Genomic DNA, 21,432 nt, shown 5'->3' with positions numbered 1-21,432 from the left:
TTTGACGACTCCTGTGGAATACGACAGCCAATAGGGACTTACCTTGCTGAGGAGCTGCCTAATGTCATGTGATCTGGACTTCGGAGAAATCGAAAGTATCGCAACCTAAAAGTCTGGAATATCATATTTGCGAGTAGTGTTCTAGAATTGTTGTGCGCCAAGGTAAGACATTCACCACTAGAAGTCTTCCTGTCTCGTCCTGCACGCCCATCACACCGTTTTGGCTACGGATCAACGAACTTCCTCACGTAAAGGAAGGTAAGTGGGTTTCAAGTTGTGCTCGGCAGTGACGCCATGTTTCATGACCAAACTGCCACAGATGCTAAATATCGCTTAAAACACGAGGAGCCTCCATTACATGTGCAGTTCATCCCCATGCCCATCACATCTCCACCCCCATCCCCGCGTCCTGCTTTTGTTTAAAGCGCTACAGGACTCCAACGGTAGTTCAAACTTATCTTTGCAATGCTGTTACCATCCTCCCGGGAGTAAGAATGGACTCGCAGAGAGAGGAACGCAGGAAAGAAATACAAGAAGCTCTGAATTTCATACAGTAAGATTTTACCATTAATTCTCAATACGTCTTTATTTGGAATATTCATACAGGACGTCAACATAGCAAATCAATTAAAGTGAAAACACAAGTGAACCGTATGATCACCTTACGTTATTACATACACACAAAAAATTGATGGAAAGCCAGTTTTGAAATCAAAAGCCAGTAAGTAATTGTTCACCGATTTTTCAATTTCTTTCAAAAGGTTAGGATTGGTAACAAATAAATGGCAATAGCTCATATCTCAATGTTGTTAAAAGTGAAGAAACTGACCGAGAAACAGGAAGTAGACTCGCATGATTTGCCCTTCGCGGGCCACATAAAATTAGTTTGCAGGCCAGATCTGTCCCCCATGCCTTGAGTTTGACACCTGTGGTCTATAGACAACTACTTATATAAAGAAGGAACACCTCTTAGAACTATCTATAATTTTCATCTTTCTGCATGGGTTTCAGGTCTTCACTGGCATATCCAGATCCTGACGGCTACAAGGTACAATCTCAATGTTTTGTCTTTTGTCTGTTTCCTCTCTGCTCCCCTAATGGAAACGGCCAACATTTAATAGGCCATGCTAATGCAAAGTCACAGATTCTTAAGATCACGTGAACCTTATCACGACAGTGACATTTTTATTTAGTACTGTGCTAAGAGATTTTTCGTTAAAACGGCGAGACGATCAGGTTTAATTCTCTACAGACGATAAATAAAAGGAAGACCAGAATTTATCTTTTTACTCGCGAGGAGAACGAACGGAGGTGCGCTCAGTTACTGCTCCAACTTCGCTCTGAGGCACACTTTGCCCTCTTGTTTATTGGGGAATCCCGAGGTAAACAATGTTTTTCTGCTTTAAGGAATCAAGGGGGCGGGGGAACGTCAGAAATGCCTTTTAGTGCTCTCGCACTAAAGTCTCAGATCTTTTGTTTCAGAGGTGTGTCTCGAGCACACCTCCTTTGATGTCGCAGCTGTTGATCCAGTCCTCAGGCATTCGCTTCTCGTGAGGGTCTTCTCATCCTTATGTTTCAAACATAGGTGACACTGTGGAACAATTACTTTGCAAAACTATAAAAGAGTAAAATATGGGATTGCTCATTTATATAATCACCCTAACAGAGACCAAAGACATTTTGTGGTACATTATCAACAAATTTCCTATGTTTTGGTCCCCACAGGACTTTTTGATAAAGTTGGTAATCAACCTTCTCGAGGAGGGCAAAGGATGGTTCAGAGATGGCCACTGGATGCAAGCAGCGAGGGAGTTCAGCGAAGGCTTGAACGTTTCTCACTATGTCTCAAAGGAGGGATTCCAGATTCCTCAGGATTTATTGGAGAGTCTGTATGTCCATCGAGCGACTGCCTACCACATTATGGTGAGATAGTTTGCTTTCTCTGATTGAAATCTATCAAGCAAACTTTGTGAGGTTTAAACGCAACACACCACTCCAAATTAATTTCCCTTCGTGTTGGTATTCACATTTTCCGTGCTTCAAAATCATAACCTTCACTCACCTGAAAATAGTTTTGGCTTTTGGCAGTTGTCCATTTTCTACTTCTGTACTCTCAATCTATTTGTTTTGCCTCATGTGTTTTATAGAAGAAATACGACAATTGCATGAAGGACTGTGACAAAGCTCTGGAGCTGTGTAAAAAAAGCCACAAGATGCTGTACTTGAAGGCCCTTTGCTTGAAGCATCTTGGCAGGTACAAGGAGGCTTATGACTCCACACGAGACTGTCTCCTCATCACACATCAGGTAACTTTGAAAAGTCGCTTAAAGAGGGATTTTCAAGAATATAAGATTTGCAGTAACTCTGCTCGGACAATTTTTTTTTTGTAATGAAATATTTTGCACTTAGAAAATTGCAATTACTTATTAAGCTTCTTTTAATGTGGATTTTTTTTTAATTGGTCCTTTGAGCTGCAACGAATTTTATGACGCAAAACAGTTATTTAAAAATTAGGATCAAAGGAAAAGCAGCCCTACTTGCTTCTATTCTTTTTGTCCCAGTGCATAAATTCCATTTACCAATGTTTTTTTTTTTTTTTTCCAATTGTCACATTTGCCAGCCATCCATCGCATTTCCCCAACACACAGTCACGCTAGCGACCGTTCCAATTTGTGTAAAACTCTTCACAGGACGAACAAGTGAATGAACTCGCAGAAGAACTTGCCAAACATCTGGGACTGAAAAAACGACAGCCTTACGTCAGTAAAGTATGAGTAAAATCCTTTTCAAGCAATAGAAATGTTGACCTCAGAGACGGGACAAATGACGTTACCAACAATTCAATGATTCACCACCTGCTTCCGATACTTTTCACTTACCGTGAGTAAAGAAATGCTCGATACCATTTTAACGCTTACATCTCATGCCTAGGTGTCTTATCAAGTAGGAAATGTTACAAATCCTTTGAGTAACATTGCACCAGGTGAGTCATCAATGTTACAGCCGCCTTCTGCCTATTTTCACAGACATGTTCTAGAAAGTGAACACATTTTTTCCCATGTGTCTCCTTAGTCAGTTTTCATAGCTTGCCTCAATGTGCCTACCCTGACAAAGCAAACGGCACGCAACAGTCTTCCATCCCAGACCGGGACATGCCGGACCGGTTGGAGGACTGTGAGCTGATAGGAGACGACCTGGACAATCTGCTCGACTGTGTCCCTAATGAGCATTTTTCTGCTGAGGTAAAGACACACAGTTAGGATTATGAGAAGGCATTTTTCAACGGATTGGAAAGATATTATGAAGGTCTGAAAAAGCATTCAAGGCAAAGTCGACCCCTCAAAGATGTCATCCTTCAGTTTTCATGCCGGCTTCTTTGTGTTGGCTGTGAGCCGTATAGATGTTTCTAGATATGCATAAAATTGCTCTGAACTATAAAATAAATGCTGTAACTCGACTGTAATGCGAGGTTTTAATTAACATATCTAGTGTACTAAAAATAATACTGTGTTTTATGCATTTGAGCTCCATTGGACTGAGACACATAATCGGAAATCTTAAGGAATTGCTGAATACAGTGGAAGCTCGGGTTGCAAACTTATTTAGTTTTGTGGCTCAATTTGTTACCCGAAAAGTTTGTTAACCAAGGTAATGTTTCCCATTGAAATTAACAGAATTGTAAAACAATTCTATTCTATCTATTTCAGCGGAACGTGTGCCTAGCGACAACATGCGTGGACAGCTATTTTGACGTGACAATACTCAGATTAGCAATTTGTTGTTGTGATTAATGAGATGCTGCAATTCAATAAATAACATACTCAAAATACTGCAGGAACTTTTTTTTGATTTACTAGGAGCATAGTGGCTCCCAGATTATTTTTTTTGGGGCACAAACTGTAAGTCCACTTGTAAAGTAAACATTCACACCACTCATTTTCACTATATTACTTATAAATGGGATGGAGTTGGGAGCAAAAGTTTGTCAGCAACAAAGAATATTCAAGAATAGTAATTTAAAAAAAAAAAATTGCAGATGTACTTTTATTGATTAATTTTAGGAGCAAAATGCCATCCGAGGACGATAGTGTAGATCACAGGTGTCCAACTCAAGGCCCGGGGGCCAGATCTGGCCCGCGGCCTCATTTTATGTGGCCCGTGAAGGGCAAATCAGATGCGTCAATTTCCTGTTTCTAGCACATTTTCTTCACTTTTAACAACATTGAGATATGCGATATTGTGATTTATTTGTAACCAATCCTCCCCTTTTAAAATGAATTGAAAAATTGCTCAACAAACTATTACTGGCTTCTAATTTCAAAACTTGCTTTCCATCATTTCTTTTTGTGTGTACGTGAAAATGTAAGGTGATCATACACTTATATGGTTTCACAGTCATAACGGCCCTCTGCGGGAAACCATAACGACTATGTGGCCCGTCCACAAAAATGAGTTTGACACCCCTGGTGTAGATAGTATTTTTTTGACAAAAATAAAATTATTTTAAGACTTTTTGTTTGTTTCATCACATCATTCACAAATCTCTTATTAGATTTACATAGGCAACAGTTTTCTGCCTTCGGCCGTGGCGCTGACAATTAGTCTTCAGCAAACAGCGAATGCGTTATGCATGGAGCCAATGATGGTTATACAGCTCTAGAAGAAGCACCACATAAATCCTTTTGTTCAGAAATGCAGAGACAGTCCAAGGTTCATGTAAAAACAAAAGATATTTGTACATTTTTTCACATTTGTTTCTGTTTGTGTTCTAGGTTCACGCTCAAGAAGTAGCCTCACTTCCCAGCAGGGAAGGGACTTACATGCTGCTTGTTCCAACACCTCAGCTCCCCTCAGCCTTCTTTAGCTCTCCCATTAGTCCATTTAACTCCTTGAACTCTCTTTCACTTGGTGGCAAAAGCTCCCTGGATGCCCTGGATGACCTATCACCTCCACAGGGACTTCATTCCTCCAAAAACCATTCCGAAGGCGTACATGGTGCAAGCTTGAAGTCAACAGTGCTAGATTCCCTGGATGACCTCTTGGCAGCTCCGTGCACTGTTTCACAAGAAGCCACTGAGCCCAAAACAGACTCGGAACAACTGGATAAGTCACTTGATGATTTGCTTGATGAGTGTGAACCTGTGAGGCTCACCCGTGATCCATCTGCTCAACTTGGTTCTGTGTCGGGTGTGAGCCAGCTGGACTCCGTGGATTCCTTGGACTCATTTCCTGCAGTGAAAACTGAAGGGCATTCTTTGAGGGAAGCTGGCGTGGACACACTCAGTGATTTCAGCTCCAACGGTGATTACAACTCAATTTATAAATTAATGTGTTATTGGGCAAGTGGCACATTTATGCTGATTAAGTTGTTTGATACTCTCTCAACTATACAATATTATGTACTCTAAGAAATTTGTGCAAGTTACACTCACAAATCATTGCCAAGTAACGATTTGTCTTTGGGGGGGGCTTTGGAATGAGTGTGCAGAACTGTAGCTGTAATCATTCATATTTGCCTTTGGTTGGTACAGTCCACTTGCATCAGGGATAGGTTGAGCAGTGACCATCACTGGGGGTGTAGCTTAAGTGCAAGAGAATGACCTTGCACTTTATTTGTAAATTAATCAAGCCAGATGGAAATATTTATTCACCTTGAGGACACAAGTGTTTTCCCTTCTGCGTTGTGTTTTGACTTTAAAAAGTGGCATCTGGTTGTTGTTTTTTTTAGGTTTGAGTGGTTTTCCTTCTCTTCAAAGTCATTGACTAACTAAATTCTATATGCAAGAAAATACATGTTATTTGTATTGCACTGACACGTCACTTAATACTTCAAATGTTCATCCCGCATACAAAAAAGCAGACTTTTTCACAATTTGAAGACTTCAAAATGTAATGTGTCATCCATGTTCTCTCTCTGCCCTTTAGTCAAACAACCTCTAGTTTCAAACCCTCTGTCCGCCACCCATGACTTCATGCAGGCCTGTTCTTGTTGCTTTGCTCGCGAAGGTGGGTCAGTCTGGACAGTGTCCATTTTTTTCCCAGCGCTACACTGTAGTGTTGTAAAAAAGGTTAATTATATTTTCACTGTGATTGATTTTTCAAACCTACTTAAAAACAAAGCAGTGTCACCGCAAACTCCTTTTTGTTTGTTTTTCAGGTCAAGGGACATATACCTTCATTCACAAGCCTGCCCTACACCACAGTTGCAAGCGAGATATTCTCTTGTGTAGACGAAAGACATTCTTTTTTACAGAGTGGACCAAAGTGCGACCGCCACCCACTTGGACGTCCATTACTGGGCCTTTTCTCCTTTGCAAACGTGATTATGATCTCGTCAATCTTTAATGCGTTTATTTGCGTTCCTTTATTACTTCATAAAAAACAAAGGACAAAATTTGAGATATTAAAGAGGAACACCCACCTACACTAACCTATCTGCTTTTTTTATATAGATGTGCAGAGTTCTGTAGATTTGGGCCTCTGTAGGTTTGGGGAAACGTGCCACTTTGCCTTTAACCAACTGGAAATCGACGTTTGGACAGAGGAGAGGAAAGGGACCCTGGATAGAAATCTGCTGTTTGGACCATCTAGTGTTGCCGGTGTCAACCCCGTGAACAACATTATACGCCTTCTACAGGAACACAAGGGCATTTTCGTATTCCTCTGTCAGGTGAGGACATTATAAGGTCACTGCATGACAGAGAACAAAACAACTTTTTTCTGGGTTAATTTTGGATCTTTTTTTTTCTTGCCGTCAGGAATGCTATAATATGAGACCTCGAATTATCAGCGAGCGCTGCAGAGACGATCACACAGTGTGCTGGAATGTGGATGCGCGCCATTCCTTTGATGCTAACAAGTGAGTGGAACGCGACCGTCACTTAAGACACATTCTATAATGCATATTTAATTCATCTACTTTTGTTCCTGTCAGGTGTTTAGCATTTGAAGTGACGAACACAAACCGCAACTACAGAAAAGTCCGTCCATTTAACGTACTGGCCAACTTTAAATTGTGCAGCCAAAACGTTCATGATGGATGCCCTGGGGAGTCCAGCTGTAATAATGCTCACTCAATAATTGAGCTACGAACCTGGTGGATACAGCGGGACACAGGTACTGGCTATCAAAAACATGAAGTGTTCTATATTCTATCCAGAAATGGATGATCATAGTCTCTTCACCGTGTGGCATAACACTTTGTGTTCTGCATGTTTTCATCAGTATCGAGGCTTCTAATTTTATTGTAATAATTTCAAAACACAATGTTACGACTGAGGTTTCGAGTCAATCATTTGCCGTGCACGCAGGCTTGCAGGATGTTTTAACTAGTGATGGAAAAAAATGATGTGATCATTTTTGAGGCCTCTAGATGGCACTCGTGGTTGAAAGATGCAGTGGAAATTTATCTTTAAACCAAGAGCACCATCTAGAGCAGATTCTATATGATTCAAACTCACACTATATACATACAAATATAGATGAATTAATAAAATTTTACATTATTACACTGTTATTATCACTGATTAGTGTTATCTCTGTGAAAACCTTTCGATACAGTTCTGGGATTCTCATTAGATTGCGCATTTTACCTCCCCTTTAATGTCTGAAAAGATGAAGTACATTTAGTGTCTTTCAAATGGTGAAATGGTCTTTCTGATGTGTTCTTGTTTCTAGGTATCACTGCTGATGAGATCGTTAAAGTTTCTACAAAATATCGTGAGAAAGAGGAGCAGAGCGCAAGAAAGGAACGGAAATTGAGATCAAGTAGAGTAAGACAGATTTTTTTTTTGTATTTGAAATAATATCATTATGACTTAAATAACATTGTATTCTTATCAAAGTACTTTAGTACTTAAACTTTGATGGTCGTTTAAGGACAGAGGCTAATGTAGAAAAATAAATGAATGAAATAATAATAATTAATACTTGTAGTGGTAAAGGTACATGAACAAAGTGAACAACTGCTTTCCCCTGTCGATTATATACAATATTGTTAGTTTAACACAATCTCAATGCGTAAAAACTTATTTTCACTCTTTTATCAGCTTACATAGTGCTCATACAGAGAAAGAAAAACAATACGTATCACATCTCAGCATTGTTTTTTTAATTGACAACGCATTTGCCATTAATCATTGTTTTATTATTTTTACTGTAAATAATGCCGGATATGAGGAATATTTAGCTTTTCAGAATCTGTCAGTCATTTTTTATGCTCACTGGTTGACATTGTTCCATGTCGCTAGTGTGCTCCCCCCGAGTAGTAAATAGTTTTTACTCTCCTTTATTTTTAAACAGGGACCTGCTGCGACGAATGGTGAAGAAACACCAAAAGGCAAGAGTTTGAACTTGAAGATGAAGTTTGTCTGTGCTGTCTGCTTGCAAAGCGGGCAAATTAGTATGCCGGACAAAACTTTCAATTATTGCTCTGCCAAGGCCAAGCACCCGTAAGTAAAAGTTTCAAGGAGCTGTTTATCACTTCATATTATAACTTCAAAGGGTATAGCAGATTACTTGAAATACACCAGTGTGCTGTACTTTTGGTTCTTGGGTCTTCAGTGGAATTTAAGATGACTTAATCCACCTCTCAATACTACCGATATCGCAGCGTGATTCTAGAAAAAAAAATCCATACTGTACAACAGGCATCACCAACCTTTTTGAATCCTAGAGCTACTGTACTTCTTGATGAGTGATTAGTGAGAAGGTCTACCAATTGGATACACACTTATAAAAATAGTAAAAAAATAAATACAAATAAATTTGCTCACATCACCTTTAGAATATGTTATATGGTTGTTTGATTAGGAAATTGATAAATATCAATATACAACATTTCTGCAAATCTTTCCTTGTGTTTATATTTTTTTAAATGATCACTTATGCAACATTGCCAGAAAAATCTCAATGTCGCATCAATGGTGAGCGAAATTTTACAACTTTAGAGGCGACCTGGTGCCCGTAGTCAACACTTTGGTGACCCTTGCTGCACAACAACTCAATATAACATTACTGAACTGTCCCATGTGCAGCAATTAGAGCAGTTCAGAATCTATATCTAATAATTACTTGGCAAAAAAAACACAATTTAAATAAAATGTGAAAAATGTCAACGTGTGCTAGTCAGACTTGGCTTTCTCCAACCAATCAGAGGATGTATAAATGGTGACGTTATTGTGGGCCAGCCCTCTGAGGTGAAATTGAAATCTGATTGGTTAAAGAATTGGTCCCATCGCTGGCAGAGTTCTGAAGGTACAATGGCCAGAACTACTGGCTCTGATGATGTTAGGTAAGAGAATAGACCGTTGATGATAATTAAATACATTTTGCATTCTTTCGTCTTATACGTCATCATTCGACTGCTCACACACATTCCCCTTTTCTCTTCAAAACAATAACAAACACTCAGATGGACAAAAGAACAAAACGCGCTGTTGGTGAAGTCCTTTGAGAAGACTAATTGGGTTCCTGTCAGACCACTTCCACATACAAAATACTTCCCCGCGCAATACGAAGTGAGTCATCGTCTTCAATTTAGTGTTTAACGAGTTGAGTTGGAAGTAAATTTCTTGGTACATTTAGATTTGTTTTAGTACTTTGTTACCATTGAAGTTTTCTTCTGGCAGTTGTGCTACTTGAAAAGGAAGAAATGTGATTCCAGCTGCTCCTTCGCTCATAGCAAAGAGGAAAAGGACATGTGGATGTATATGAAGCAAAATGGTGAGTGAATTTGAGGCATTTTAATTCTCCGCCGCTGTTGAAACATTCATTTTCATCACGCGTTAAATTCAAAGTGAAGAATGTCAAAGAGGTACTAGCACCCTTTAATTTTTTTTGTATATAACCTGTAGAAGATAACGATTGGATTGTCAGCATGTCTGCTACTGAACGGTGCCCTAAATGACGAGCGATTTGTGTCTGTCCTCGCAGCTGTTGGCATGCAGCAAATGTACAACATGTGGCTGACATTAAGCACAGACGTTCGTCCCGCAGTCGGACCCGTGTCCGCTCAAGGAAAACACATTGTCATGCCAACCGACAATGCCGACTCAACGGTGGGTAATTGATATTAACATGAGTTTATCGAAATGTGAGAGTAAAAAGTAAAAACTTCGCTGAGCTCTTGATGAGGTACAGCAGTACAATTGTTTGATTTCTCACTTGATTTTAGTGCAGGCACTCGGGGAACTATTTGCATACAAATAATAAAAAGTTACATTTTCCGTCATTTCTCCCTGGATGAGGTGTCCATAATGTAGTGACCTGTGATATCGTGTTTCTTTCGAAAGCAAAGTGATGACAACCGCAGTTGCCGTCTACATTTCAGTTTGGCTTTTTCTGTGAGCCGTGTGGGAAGCCGTGTAATGGCGAGCGACAGTGGCAGCAACACATCTCCACCACCAAGCACAAGGAGCGCCTGTTCAGCAGGTGCGGAGGTGAAGACGAGCCTTTGAGGTGGATCCACCGCTTCCCTGGAGCATCCTTGGAGCTCTGCTCCAAGTAAGACATCACTGTCACGTCACCTGGCCAACATATTCACTCAGAAAACACGATTAATATTTTGGTTTTAGAGGCCTAAATGTCGTCATCAGCTGTTGGGGAGTAGTGCACAGGTAGTAAGCCAATTGTTTTTGTTTTGTTTTTTTAATGTTCCTTTTCTTATTTTTTTCTTATTTCAGTGTTGCAAACAGTTGCAAAAACGTTCGCCGCAGATTCCCAAACACTTTTAATTGTTGCAAACAGTTTGTACAAACGCTGACAAAAAAACAATCGCTATGTACACACACATTTATTTGCAAATTTTAGCCGCTCAGGAAGATACAGATTTAAGTCATTTTTAATACACTGTTACCAACACTAATTATCAACGTGCTTTCTTCCCAAAAACTTTCAAATGTGACTCAGGCAAATTTGCTGTGAGTCTAGTGATTTATAAAATATTTGAGGCGATTAGAATTTTATATGGTTTTCTACTCTGAGGGAAAGCATACGGCCATTGATAACGAGTTTGACATCCTTGTTAGATGATTTATTAATTTTTTTTTTTATGACAACAATTGGTTTAGCCTTCGCAGCAGTCTTTTTTTTTTTTGGGTGCTCTTTTTTAATTGAGTTTAAAAAAACCCATGGCATGTTTCCATTGTGTGTTAGGTCAGAAGCTGACTGCCCCGATGGTGCCAGTTGTGACTTTGCCCACAGTCCTGAGGAGTTGCAGGAGTGGGTGGAGAGACGGGATTTCCTGCATCGCAAATTGGCCAAAGCGAGGGAAGACAATCTCATCATACCTGATGATTTTGACTTTGGAAAGTACAATTTTATACTTCAAGTGTAAGAACTAGAAAATAACATTTTTATCAATTTAATTTTTCAGATCTGAATTAGACAAATCTGTATTTTTTTTTTTTTAATTATTTTCAATACCGTGAAAAAGTATTTGTTTGATGATCTTAAACATTAAAGTGAGGACACTGCAGAATAGTACGAATTTAAAAAGAGGGCAATTACTTTGTCTTATCCGGAATGCAGTTTCCATTTCCAGCCAGTGCCTCACCTCAGTTCACAGCCAATGCTGATGCCAATTCTGGATTAAAAAAGGGTTTTGACATTAAAAAAAAAACAAAAAAACACCAACAACAAAGGAAAACAGCAAATTAAAAAAAATATATAACTGTTTACAACAACTGGCTTTTGGGAAATGTTTTGCTTGTGTAATCAGTGCAATAAAAGTCAGTGATGTTGAAACTCACATTCCTGCACACTACTGCCACATTCATCCGCACAAATTCTTCACAGATGCTTATTCAATGCAGACAATATCATCTCAGTCATACTTATCATATTGGGATGTGATTTTATCCATGAAGGTTATCTCAATATTCACTACAAACACAGCTGTTTTGTACATGCCTGTCTTCAACGGGTGTTGATTGGTAGAACTGTGTTATTTTAAAACCTGGAGTTCACTGTTTCTCTTTATTTTCGATAAATTGAAGTTTCAATAAATTATCTTGTGTATTCTCATTTTGTTGGAAAGGTGGACTCGTATACACGTGATGAAACAAAACCACACAACATCCTTCTCCATTAGTTTGAAAAGTCCTCAACTTGAGGTAAACTATGTGTCTATTGTATGAATCACGTTCATATGACTTTGACATGCATGCACGTAGCTCTGCCACTGATGTGATTGGTTTAGTTTGCTGCCTGCATTTTAAATGGATTACTGGGCTGCTCCCTCTACATTGGCAGTCTCTTGGGGTAAAATGAAGGAAAATAATAAAATAGCATCACATCAGCCCCAAAACATGCCGGCCCAATGGGCATCTGCCCTGTACACCAGATTGCCAGCTCAGCCCTGTACCAGTACCCAACATGATTTCAAATTCACCTCCCAGGATATTGGTAAAATCAGCAGTTTTCCATCCTGTTATTGGCTGGTGAGAGCAAAATTTGTTAGCGACTGTAACATTCTGTACTCAGTACGTTTAATGATAAGCACCTCTGGTGAGCATTTATTTGTAGTTAATTTTATGTTTTGTCATGTGATATATATATATATATATATATATATATATATATATATATATATAGATTGATTATGGTAGTAAATAAATTAGGCCGGGTAAATCACAACTATAGGCCCTAGTACCAAATATACGGCTTTTAAATGTGTATGGTCTGCTTCTCTGAATGAAGTGTATTAAAAACATACAGCGGACGGCGCAGTCGCTATTCCCTTCAGGGAATATTACAATGCATTGTTTTGCATTAAAACACAAACAGTATCCTAATTTATCACGTAGTTATGGTAGTGGTCGCTAGGTGGCGCATGTGCGCCTCCCTCCCACGCAGCCACCTGTCCCACGTGCAGACGCGCGTGGTTGCAAATGTGCTGGAGTGTGAACCATGTGCTGAAACTGTTGTTGTTCTCGCGTTTAGACCCAGCCCCTTGCTTTATGATTGGCTACATAGTGAAACTGACAGGCGTGTTCCCCCAATCGTTTCCCGTTAACCAAACCGGAGGGCGTGACTTACCGGGGTTATTCTAATCCAAGTTGCGCACATGCAGCGGTCCCCGTGATATGAGTGACTTGCTGCTTGAAAGTTGTGCAAAAAGTCTTGAGTGGAGAGCATCGATAGTGCCATTCGCCGCTTGTCTCGTCGAACACCAGTTTGTCGTGTCATCGCTCAGGATGTCAACGTTTAACCACATCTTTGGAGACAGGGGGGAAGTTCCGGATCTCATCAGATCCTTGGCTGACTACCCCTTCTCTTTCCCAGCTTTTGATGATGGCGGTAAGTAAGAATATTTGTCGTCGATAAGTCTTCAAAGTAGTTTGTTTTACCTGAGAGTTGGCTGCATTCACTTCTAGTGTACGTAATATTCAACATATTGTTGTTGTATGGTAAGTGTATATAATTAATGTTGTGGTTTGATGCGATTAACGTCAGCTATTAGGTTTGAACGGTTATTCTAATCATATGTGGCTTTTCAATTTGTTGTTGTTGTGCACGCTACCCTCATAGTGTAAAATTCTAAAGTCAGTCTTGGTGTCATTCTTTGTCATAGTAAGTCGTCGTGAATATGATTCTTAATTGTTCATCTCATTGGCATCTTCAGCTGGATGTTTTTTTTTTCTTTAACTCATGAATGCCCACTGCTATATTACTTAAATCGTGAATTCATGTATGAATGTTTGGGCTATTAAAATTTCACAGTGAAAGCTAAAGTTTACTTTTAAACGCCCCCTGTTGGGTGCAAGGGTTAATGTTTGGCATTTATGAACATCCGCTATTTATATGTATTTTTGCATTAATTCTTATATTGGCCTTGTGAGTAAGTGCCTTATATTGGGTTTTATACTTCTAGAATGTGTTCTGGACATTTGATCTTATTAGCCTTTTCAGATAGTTTGAAAACGTTATGTTTATCACCAGTTCCCCAATATGAACAATATAATTAAATAATCCATCCCTTCTCTATATTTAAGATATTTAATGTGAAGAAAACGCTATATCTCATGGGTCTTTTTATTTTTTTAGTCTCACTGTAAGAATGTGAATGGCCACTAGAGGGCATTATTGACAATCATTTACCTACTGTACCTTGTTTTCATAGTCAAGCTATTCAAGTGATTATTAAAAGAGCCCACTAACACTTAATGCTTATTTACGTAATAATCTATCTCCATAATAAAATACAATGTAAGAAAATAAGGTGTTATTCAAATACTTTGTATAGTTAGTAAAACATTGCTTTATCTAGACTTTGACCAGGAGGTCTCCTCTTTGTGTTTCCGAAGGAGGCAAAACATACACGTGCGGTGTGGCAATGTGCCCTATGAACGCCATGCCTGTAAAATCAGAAACTGTATCTGCGAGGCAACACGGAACTTGTTGGCGCCCCTCTCGCTTTAAGAATATCGCGTGCAACAGAACGTGAGAAAGAAAAATTCAGATCTTTTGCTGCCCTGAGCTCACAATAAGGAGTTAAGAGAGTCGTTTTTAAATAAAAAATAATAATAAATGAATACATAAACCAATAAAGAAATGTATATTATTTTAAAAAAATGAATACATTTGGATTATGGGTCAGACTGTCTATGTCGTCATCGTGCAATACAATGCTTTTATGCGTTAAATTGTTGTTCTACAAGGTCTTTTGGATAAAAGACGGTTTATTAAAAATAATAATTAATACAATTCGCATGAAGTATTTTTAATTATCGTTGATTTAAAAAAAAAAAAAAAGTCGCAGCTGTTCCACTGACCAGAGAGTCGGTTGCTGCACGTGCGGAGCAGCACGCGCGGAGCTGAACGCGGCCACGCCCCCTACACTTGTACTGTCACATGAGCGGGTGAGGGTGGGGTGCACGTGTTTTGCCACGAGTGTTCTTGCGACTCCGTTGCAGGCGAGGTCGCAACCCACGTACAGTACTTTTCAACCATTTTTTGTCTGGTTGGAAACACGGTGAAAGTGAGAAGTTGTGTTACAGCCGCGGGTCAATTTGTGCCTACAGAAAAATAACAAAAGTGTCTTTCCAATGTTGTGAGGGGTCCGCATTTGATGTAAATTACGCACTGTCTTTTTTTAAAGACACATATTAGATTGAACTCGTGTTTAAAATAAATGAAGTTTGAGATCGACGAATAAATAAGGAATAAAATTAAATTCAAAGTAAAAAAAAAGACCACTGGCGGCGCCCGTCTCGGACGGTGCCATCACATGACTCAATAAGGAGCCAATCAGCTTCTACTATGCCCCCAAGTGGGCGTGACTTTTGTCTCATGAATATCCAACACGCGCTCTGGATGGACACGGACAACACAAAGGGGATCAGTGTAGTTTCCGCATCTTAGTGCTCCATCGTCGACAGGCGGATTTAAACGTCGCAGAAGTTGGAAGGTGACCCGCAGTACCGTTGATATACATATATTTTAATTCTGCGACGAGCAATGCCCGGTAAAGCAGCGGTGGCTGTCGCGCTGCAGCCCGACACGACCGTCGACCCAGCGGCTAAGCAGAAGTCTTTCCCGTTTGTTATAAAGAAGATAATGGACATCCCTCCTCCCAATATTCTGGAGGAAGGCGACGACGGTAAGATTGCTGTGTCAAAAAGTGTTCGTGAATGTTTAGTTTTCTTTCAGTGCAGCTCAGAAATAAAAAAGAACAAAAAGTTCCAAGTGCAGTTCTGCGTACCAGCACTCTAAATACGCCCCCAACACAAGCCAATTATGTTGGATTCATGTTGCATATTTGTCTCATGTTTCTTTTTGTTCTGAATTTTCTGAGCTGCGTTTGTAGACCAACCAACAACCTGTCATTGCCGTATAGTGCGACCAAACCCTCCACGCCCACACCAACCCCGATCCGCCCCCCGTCACTGACATTGACAGTCGCTGGGTTTTCCCGTTACAACCTTTGTCCCCGTCATAATATCAAGCGTTATGGACACTCACGCCCTATTTGATGAAATTAACTACGGTTTTCTCTTGTGTTGAATTCAGAGCTCGAGAAGGAGAAGCTGGGCTCAGCTGACGATGTGTTGGGGGGCGGGGTTGCTGCAGCCGCCGCTGGTGGGGCTTCACGGGGAAGTAGTGGGGGCAGCGCTGGAGGTGTGTCTGCCTCCTTGACCCCAGCCATTTGGGAGAAGACCATTCCCTACGATGGGGAGACCTTCCATCTAGAGTACATGGACCTAGATGAGTTCCTGTTGGAGAACGGGATCCCTGCGAGCCTGGAGGATGAGGAGCTGCAGAAGACGCTGACTCCGGCTGGTGGCAAAGGCAAGAGTGTCCTCAAGGTTACGGCCGCTGCCAGCGCGACAACAACCTCGGCGTCCACGTCTACCCCGCCTGCTCCTGACAGCTCTACGGTCACCTCAGAGCCAGAGGAAGCGGTGACTGTCACCACGCTACTGCCTGCCAAATTGGAAGAGGATGATGATGAAGATGAGGAACAAGAAGAGGAATCTTTGCCTCTTGAGGCAAAAGAAGCTGAGGAAGTCAACAAGCAGAATCCTGGTGAGAAATTTGCATTCATGTAGTCTAGGGTTTTCAAACTCCTTTTTGTCACGTGCCGCATCAGACTTCTGGTTTCCCTTAGAGGACCACTATGAATATAAAAACTATAGAAATGCTTATACAGTATATTGTCACTAGGGTGTGCAGTTCTCCAATAAAAGACAATTAGATATATATCTGTATTCAAGGGGTACGATTTGCTTCAAATAATGGAACATATTAACATGAAACAATTCATTTTAGTTCGATTTGCTGGGATTATCATTCAATTCAATAAAGTACGGCTCAGTTAGAGAGGGTTTTATTAGAAAGTTGACATTCATTTTGCAATATAAATTAAGTTGTCAGTGCTGTTATTGTGGCATTTCATTCAATTTATCAAAGATGAAGAAAATATGTAATTGTAGCTTTCCAAAGGTCTCCAAAGGCCAAACTATCCTTGTTAATTCAATTCAACGAAATAACAAATCCTCAGCAACATCAAAGCGATTTATGCTGTTTCAACTTTTTGATCGTTATTTGATTGGTTGATATCGGGTCAGATTAATTTGTTCATGTCCTGATTCATTTACCAATTTAAAATATAACTCATCATATTATTACATTTGCACAGTTGCCCCTTCAATTGAGTATTATTATTATTATTATTATTATTATTATTAGCTATTTGGATTAAAAAAAAATCTACAACTGTTGTCCAATTTATTTTATGAACAAATTTGGTGAAAAAATGCTCATTTGTTAAAAGTGAAGGGGGAAAAATGCAATTTCTGTAAAGATTTACTGCCAAAATGAAAACAAAAAAAAATCAATTTAATAACTCGAAATTTGAAGTCTATATGGCCCTTGACTTTGTAGCCATTTCATGAGCTGTGAAAAGTTGTTCTATGAGGTTATAATCTGGTCACATACTAAACTGCAAATCGACAGTATACAAAATGTTGGGAAACTGATAAAGCCTGACCTTTGAGCGCATTATTTTAGCAGTTTTTATAACATCTTTGGCTTATTGTTGGACCCCCCCCCCCTTTCGTAACTCTTAATGCATCTTGTTAGTGGAAAAGAAAATATTTCAGTGGTACCTTGAATGTTTCTCTCGTGATGTTGGTTGGCATCTGACTTGGTTTGAAATTTGATTCTTGAAATCTTATGGGTCCAATCTACCAGCCAATATAGGCAATGTTTTAAGTAACATTTAAATATTCTTCTCCATTATACACATGTAAAATTTTAACAGTATAGGGGTCCTCAGTTTACGGCAAAGCTCTGCGACACTGATATAACGTGATATTTTTAGGCTCTAGGACAAGGATGGCCAACATAAATGTCGGAGGGCGACAAATAGGACTGCACACTTCCTAACCAGATGCAGGACAAAAAAATGCAATTTTAAACTCAGACAAAATGCGTGCATCTGTGAAAAATACGTACGACTAGCATATTTAATTTGTCACAATACATTTCTTAATGCTTGTATAAACTATTCGACAACTATTCAATGCAAACAACAGAATAAACACTGACTGTGATTTATTTCCCCAGTTTAAAAGGGCTCTGTTGCATAAAAATGACCATTCAAGGTCCTCACAAACAGCAAAACAACACTAAGTGCAAAAGTACATTTTGTGCAATTTTTTTCTTTTTTTTACTAAAATTAACTCCCTCAAAATTGTAATATATTGAGGTCACCTCTTGTCATGTTGCTCGTATAAGTTTAAAAGAAGTAACCATTTTAAGTTTAAAAAACAAAACAAACGATATGTAACAATAAATGCATTTAGTCATACTCTATCCAATAAGGGATGTATGCACCTTTTTTTCCATTTTCCACCTTTGTACGGACAGGGACTGGAGAGCGTAACACGCCGTCTCCCGTCAACCCGGACGACATCGAGGTGGATGTTAACTTTCAGCCAGATCCGACCGACCTGGTCCTGTCGAGTGTGCCGGGGGGAGAGCTGTTCAACCCACGCAAACACAAATTCTCTGATGAGGAGCTCAAGCCGCAGCCCATGATCAAGAAAGCCAAGAAAGTTTTTGTTCCAAACGAACAGAAGGTATTCTGACTCACTCGCGAGCATGTTTGCTCCAAAATGCCGACATTATTTGCTGCAAACTAGCACTGAAATTAATTGAATTCAAATCGGCGTCGCAATGTAGTGGAATGCAATTTTCAAATCGCAAAAGGCTACATTTCACCCCCGGGGTTAATTTTGGACAACAGTACCCTTGCCTACTTTTCATTCTGTCTTGTTTTCTGCTCAGGATGACAAATATTGGTCCAGGAGGAAGAAGAACAACCTGGCCGCCAAACGTTCCCGTGATGCCCGGCGTCTCAAAGAGAATCAGATCACGGTGCGCGCCTCCTTCCTGGAACGGGAGAACGCGGCCCTGCGACAGCAAGTGGCAGAAATGCGGAAAGACTGTGGACGCTGCAAGAACATGGTGGCTCGCTATGAGGCCAAGTACGGTCCGCTGTAAAGACATGGTAAAAATCCAATTATCAATCCGACAAAAGCAGAACTTCCTACCCCGCAGAATTCAACATAGACACAAACACACAAGGGAAATCTAAATTTGCACTCTTGCTGACCTCCGGTCACTGTGTCGAGCGCCAGTCGCAGGTCCGAACCTGGCACTGGAGTGTCGGATACACACTTGAGGGGCTAGGCTGGGAGCGGTGGTCACGGGAAGGTCTGTGGAGAGCGCCTGGCTACCTTCACCGAGAGGAAGGCGACAACACTCCTACGGAGAGAGACACGGGGGAAAATACGGTTGGTCTCAAGATACTTTCAAGGAAGTCAGGAAATTTGAAAACTGCAGGCTGAAATCGCATCGTCACACTTTTTTTTATTTTTAATCACTGCATAGCACTTCCTCTAGTGGACCAAAGCATGAGTGCCATCAGTTGTGAATAGAATCGTGTCGCACGTACATTTGTGTCTAATTCCTTTTTATTGTCAAGGGGGATGTAGACGCTGAGACAGAAGAAAAATCGAGTTGAAATCAGGTACTCGGACCTGGAGGGGGGGGTTGGGGGGGAGCGATATCCTCAGGTGGTGGAAGAATGGCCGCAAAGAATATGTTTAGTTCTTCTGTCAAGTAACACACACACACTCACACACTATTTGTATAGTCATCTCCGGTGTGTAATCCCTTGTTGCACTTTTTCTTGGAAGACTCTTGTGGTTGAAGGTACCTTATTATCACTGTGGGAGGCACGGTAGCTTAATAGAAAGCATGCATGAAGTCCTCGTACTAATCTCAGATCAACTTGCCGAGCCTCATAAAACATTTGATTAAAAAAAAAAAACAGTCCTTTAGAGTCACTTTTACACACACAAAAAAATGCAGTTTTTCTTTCACCAGTCAAAAGTATCACTTTGAAGGTATCTGTGGCCCTCCCTTGAGTGGAGGGGTATGTAGTATGTCAGGATGTTTATTTTACTACACTCTGCAAGTAGAGGACGCTTGGAGCCCTCACCTGCCTTTAGGTAGTGTAGTGATTGCTGGATTGTTCTTTAAAAAAAAGAATTGAGCCATCCCTAAAAGGCGGGCGCTCTTAAACCCTGTAAATAAATGATCGTTTGGAGGTCTTCATATCCTAAAACAGGGATTTTGACTATGTCTTTATAATCCAATGCTATTCCTTATATTTGCCAAATAGTCAATGAGTGCTGTATTTATTCTGATGGTAATAATAATGCATCTGTTGATTGTGACGTACAAGAATATGTCAGATTCTTTATATCCCTTTGAGGAAAATGTCTAATGACACCAATGACTAAGCAGGGACTCCAATGGGTTAACTGTTTATTTTTAAAAACAGATTTATATCAATATAAGGGATTCTTTTTTCCATTCTATATATCGATATACAGTATGCGTGTGTGTCAAACGCAAAGCGCAGGGGTACACTCGTATTTACCTCATCCAGCACTTATTGGATTGAAAGGGTTGATTGAACAGGCGGTGGTTGAAGTACAGCGCACACACCGCCAATGCAGCGTCTAGGTCTATTTGGCAAACCATCAAATCCGATTTTTATTTAAATTTTCTAATGAGTTGTTAGACTGGCTACCTGTTTTAATTAGTAAGTACACCACAGACTGTTACAAGACTCCGTTGTCTTCTCCAGATGATTTTTTTTGTTTTTTGGGTGATTGGTCGGCTTGTGCGCCAATAAATGTGGCAATAATACTGTTATATATTGCTTGTTTGATTTCCGTGATATGTGTAAAATTACCATGATCTTACTTCTAAGAGGAAATCCCCCAAAAAGTCTTTTGTGCTTCCAGTTTGATCCTTTGTAGTCTAGGATCGTAATGCATGAAAACCCAGTGTACTTTGTCTTCTATCAATGTCTTGACTATTTTTTACACCAAGTGTACTTATGTCTGTAAACCTTTCACTAAAGAGCAGACATGCTTGATGATGAGCGAATTAATGCAGAGCATCCGTATTTAGGATGTTATGACCCGCATAATGACGCCAGCCATCCCGAGTGCGCTCCGCTTGATTTCCTGTTGGGGCAAACGTCAAACATCAGTTGAAAATGGCATCTTTTGATCACTGTGTGGATTATTTCCTATGAACTGCAAATTGATCTATATCTAGATTTACTGGATCCGTTGGTGCTTAAGTGTTTTCTTGATCGTTTCAATTTCAAGAGGGTTGTAGTATAAAAGGCATTTTTAATTTTGAGAGATTATTTTGCATTGACATTCAAACAAAAAATATGCACTGCATCGGGCTGTCAGTACAGCCAATGAGTTTTTTTTTTTTTTATTTAAATTGAAAATGTTGTGCATAAATCTGACTATGCGCCGAGAGAATCTTTTAGATTAAATACTGGTGTAGGTCAGTATGTAGCAGGTTTTTTTTAAGTGGAAAATATACGGAAGA

The 21,432-nt window shown here is 39.9% G+C and overlaps 2 protein-coding genes across 6 annotated transcripts; both read left to right on the top strand.

The window, feature by feature from the left end:
• The first annotated feature begins 10 nt into the window (after positions 1-10).
• On the top strand, positions 11-12,024 carry LOC148322871 (zinc finger CCCH domain-containing protein 7B-like). Of its 4 annotated transcripts, none has more exons than XR_015846629.1 (21): positions 11-258; positions 426-553; positions 1,012-1,048; positions 1,726-1,923; positions 2,148-2,306; positions 2,691-2,768; positions 2,932-2,983; positions 3,073-3,242; positions 4,773-5,301; positions 5,926-6,006; positions 6,158-6,319; positions 6,453-6,670; positions 6,759-6,859; positions 6,935-7,116; positions 7,678-7,772; positions 8,302-8,450; positions 9,413-9,518; positions 9,630-9,723; positions 9,934-10,058; positions 10,331-10,616; positions 11,155-11,255. XR_015846629.1 is itself a non-coding variant. In XM_088316753.1 (21 exons), exons 2-21 carry the CDS (start codon positions 495-497, stop codon positions 11,333-11,335), a joined length of 2,949 nt encoding a protein of 982 aa, XP_088172879.1. In that variant the 5' UTR covers positions 13-258; positions 434-494; the 3' UTR covers positions 11,336-12,024. The 4 variants fall into 4 exon arrangements, 3 of the variants coding, with proteins under 3 accessions (XP_088172879.1, XP_088172880.1, XP_088172878.1); XM_088316753.1 differs by having other exon boundaries at positions 13-258; positions 434-553; positions 10,331-10,503; positions 11,155-12,024; XM_088316754.1 differs by having other exon boundaries at positions 15-258; positions 2,691-2,759; positions 10,331-10,503; positions 11,155-12,024.
• A 1,041-nt stretch (positions 12,025-13,065) lies between these two features.
• Positions 13,066-21,086, top strand: tefb (TEF transcription factor, PAR bZIP family member b). 2 transcript variants are annotated; one of them, XM_088316668.1, is made up of 4 exons: positions 13,066-13,299; positions 16,012-16,527; positions 18,373-18,584; positions 18,793-21,086. In XM_088316668.1, exons 1-4 carry the CDS (start codon positions 13,086-13,088, stop codon positions 19,006-19,008), a joined length of 1,158 nt encoding a protein of 385 aa, XP_088172794.1. In that variant the 5' UTR covers positions 13,066-13,085; the 3' UTR covers positions 19,009-21,086. The 2 variants fall into 2 exon arrangements, with proteins under 2 accessions (XP_088172794.1, XP_088172795.1); XM_088316669.1 differs by lacking the exon at positions 13,066-13,299 and adding an exon at positions 13,318-15,601.
• The last annotated feature ends 346 nt before the right edge of the window (positions 21,087-21,432 follow it).

The sequence above is a fragment of the Idiotropiscis lumnitzeri genome, chromosome 15 (assembly GCF_059441095.1).
Source record: "Idiotropiscis lumnitzeri isolate Australia: NSW breed Sydney's pygmy pipehorse chromosome 15, RoL_Ilum_1.0, whole genome shotgun sequence".
Taxonomy (NCBI): Eukaryota; Metazoa; Chordata; class Actinopteri; order Syngnathiformes; family Syngnathidae; genus Idiotropiscis; species Idiotropiscis lumnitzeri.
The sequence above is the reverse complement of the archived record's forward strand: the minus strand, read 5'-3'. Positions and strand labels throughout refer to the sequence as shown.

Coding starts and splice junctions, on each gene's coding strand:
- LOC148322871 (XM_088316753.1), top strand. CDS start 495: ATGGACTCGCAGAGAGAGGAACGCAGGAAAGAAATACAAGAAGCTCTG. Junction 2,984..3,072: donor TTTGAGTAACATTGCACCAG/GTGAGTCATCAA, acceptor GTGTCTCCTTAG/TCAGTTTTCATAGCTTGCCT. Junction 9,519..9,629: donor ACTTCCCCGCGCAATACGAA/GTGAGTCATCGT, acceptor TTCTTCTGGCAG/TTGTGCTACTTGAAAAGGAA.
- tefb (XM_088316668.1), top strand. CDS start 13,086: ATGAGTGACTTGCTGCTTGAAAGTTGTGCAAAAAGTCTTGAGTGGAGA. Junction 13,300..16,011: donor CCCAGCTTTTGATGATGGCG/GTAAGTAAGAAT, acceptor TGTTGAATTCAG/AGCTCGAGAAGGAGAAGCTG. Junction 18,585..18,792: donor TTGTTCCAAACGAACAGAAG/GTATTCTGACTC, acceptor TTTTCTGCTCAG/GATGACAAATATTGGTCCAG.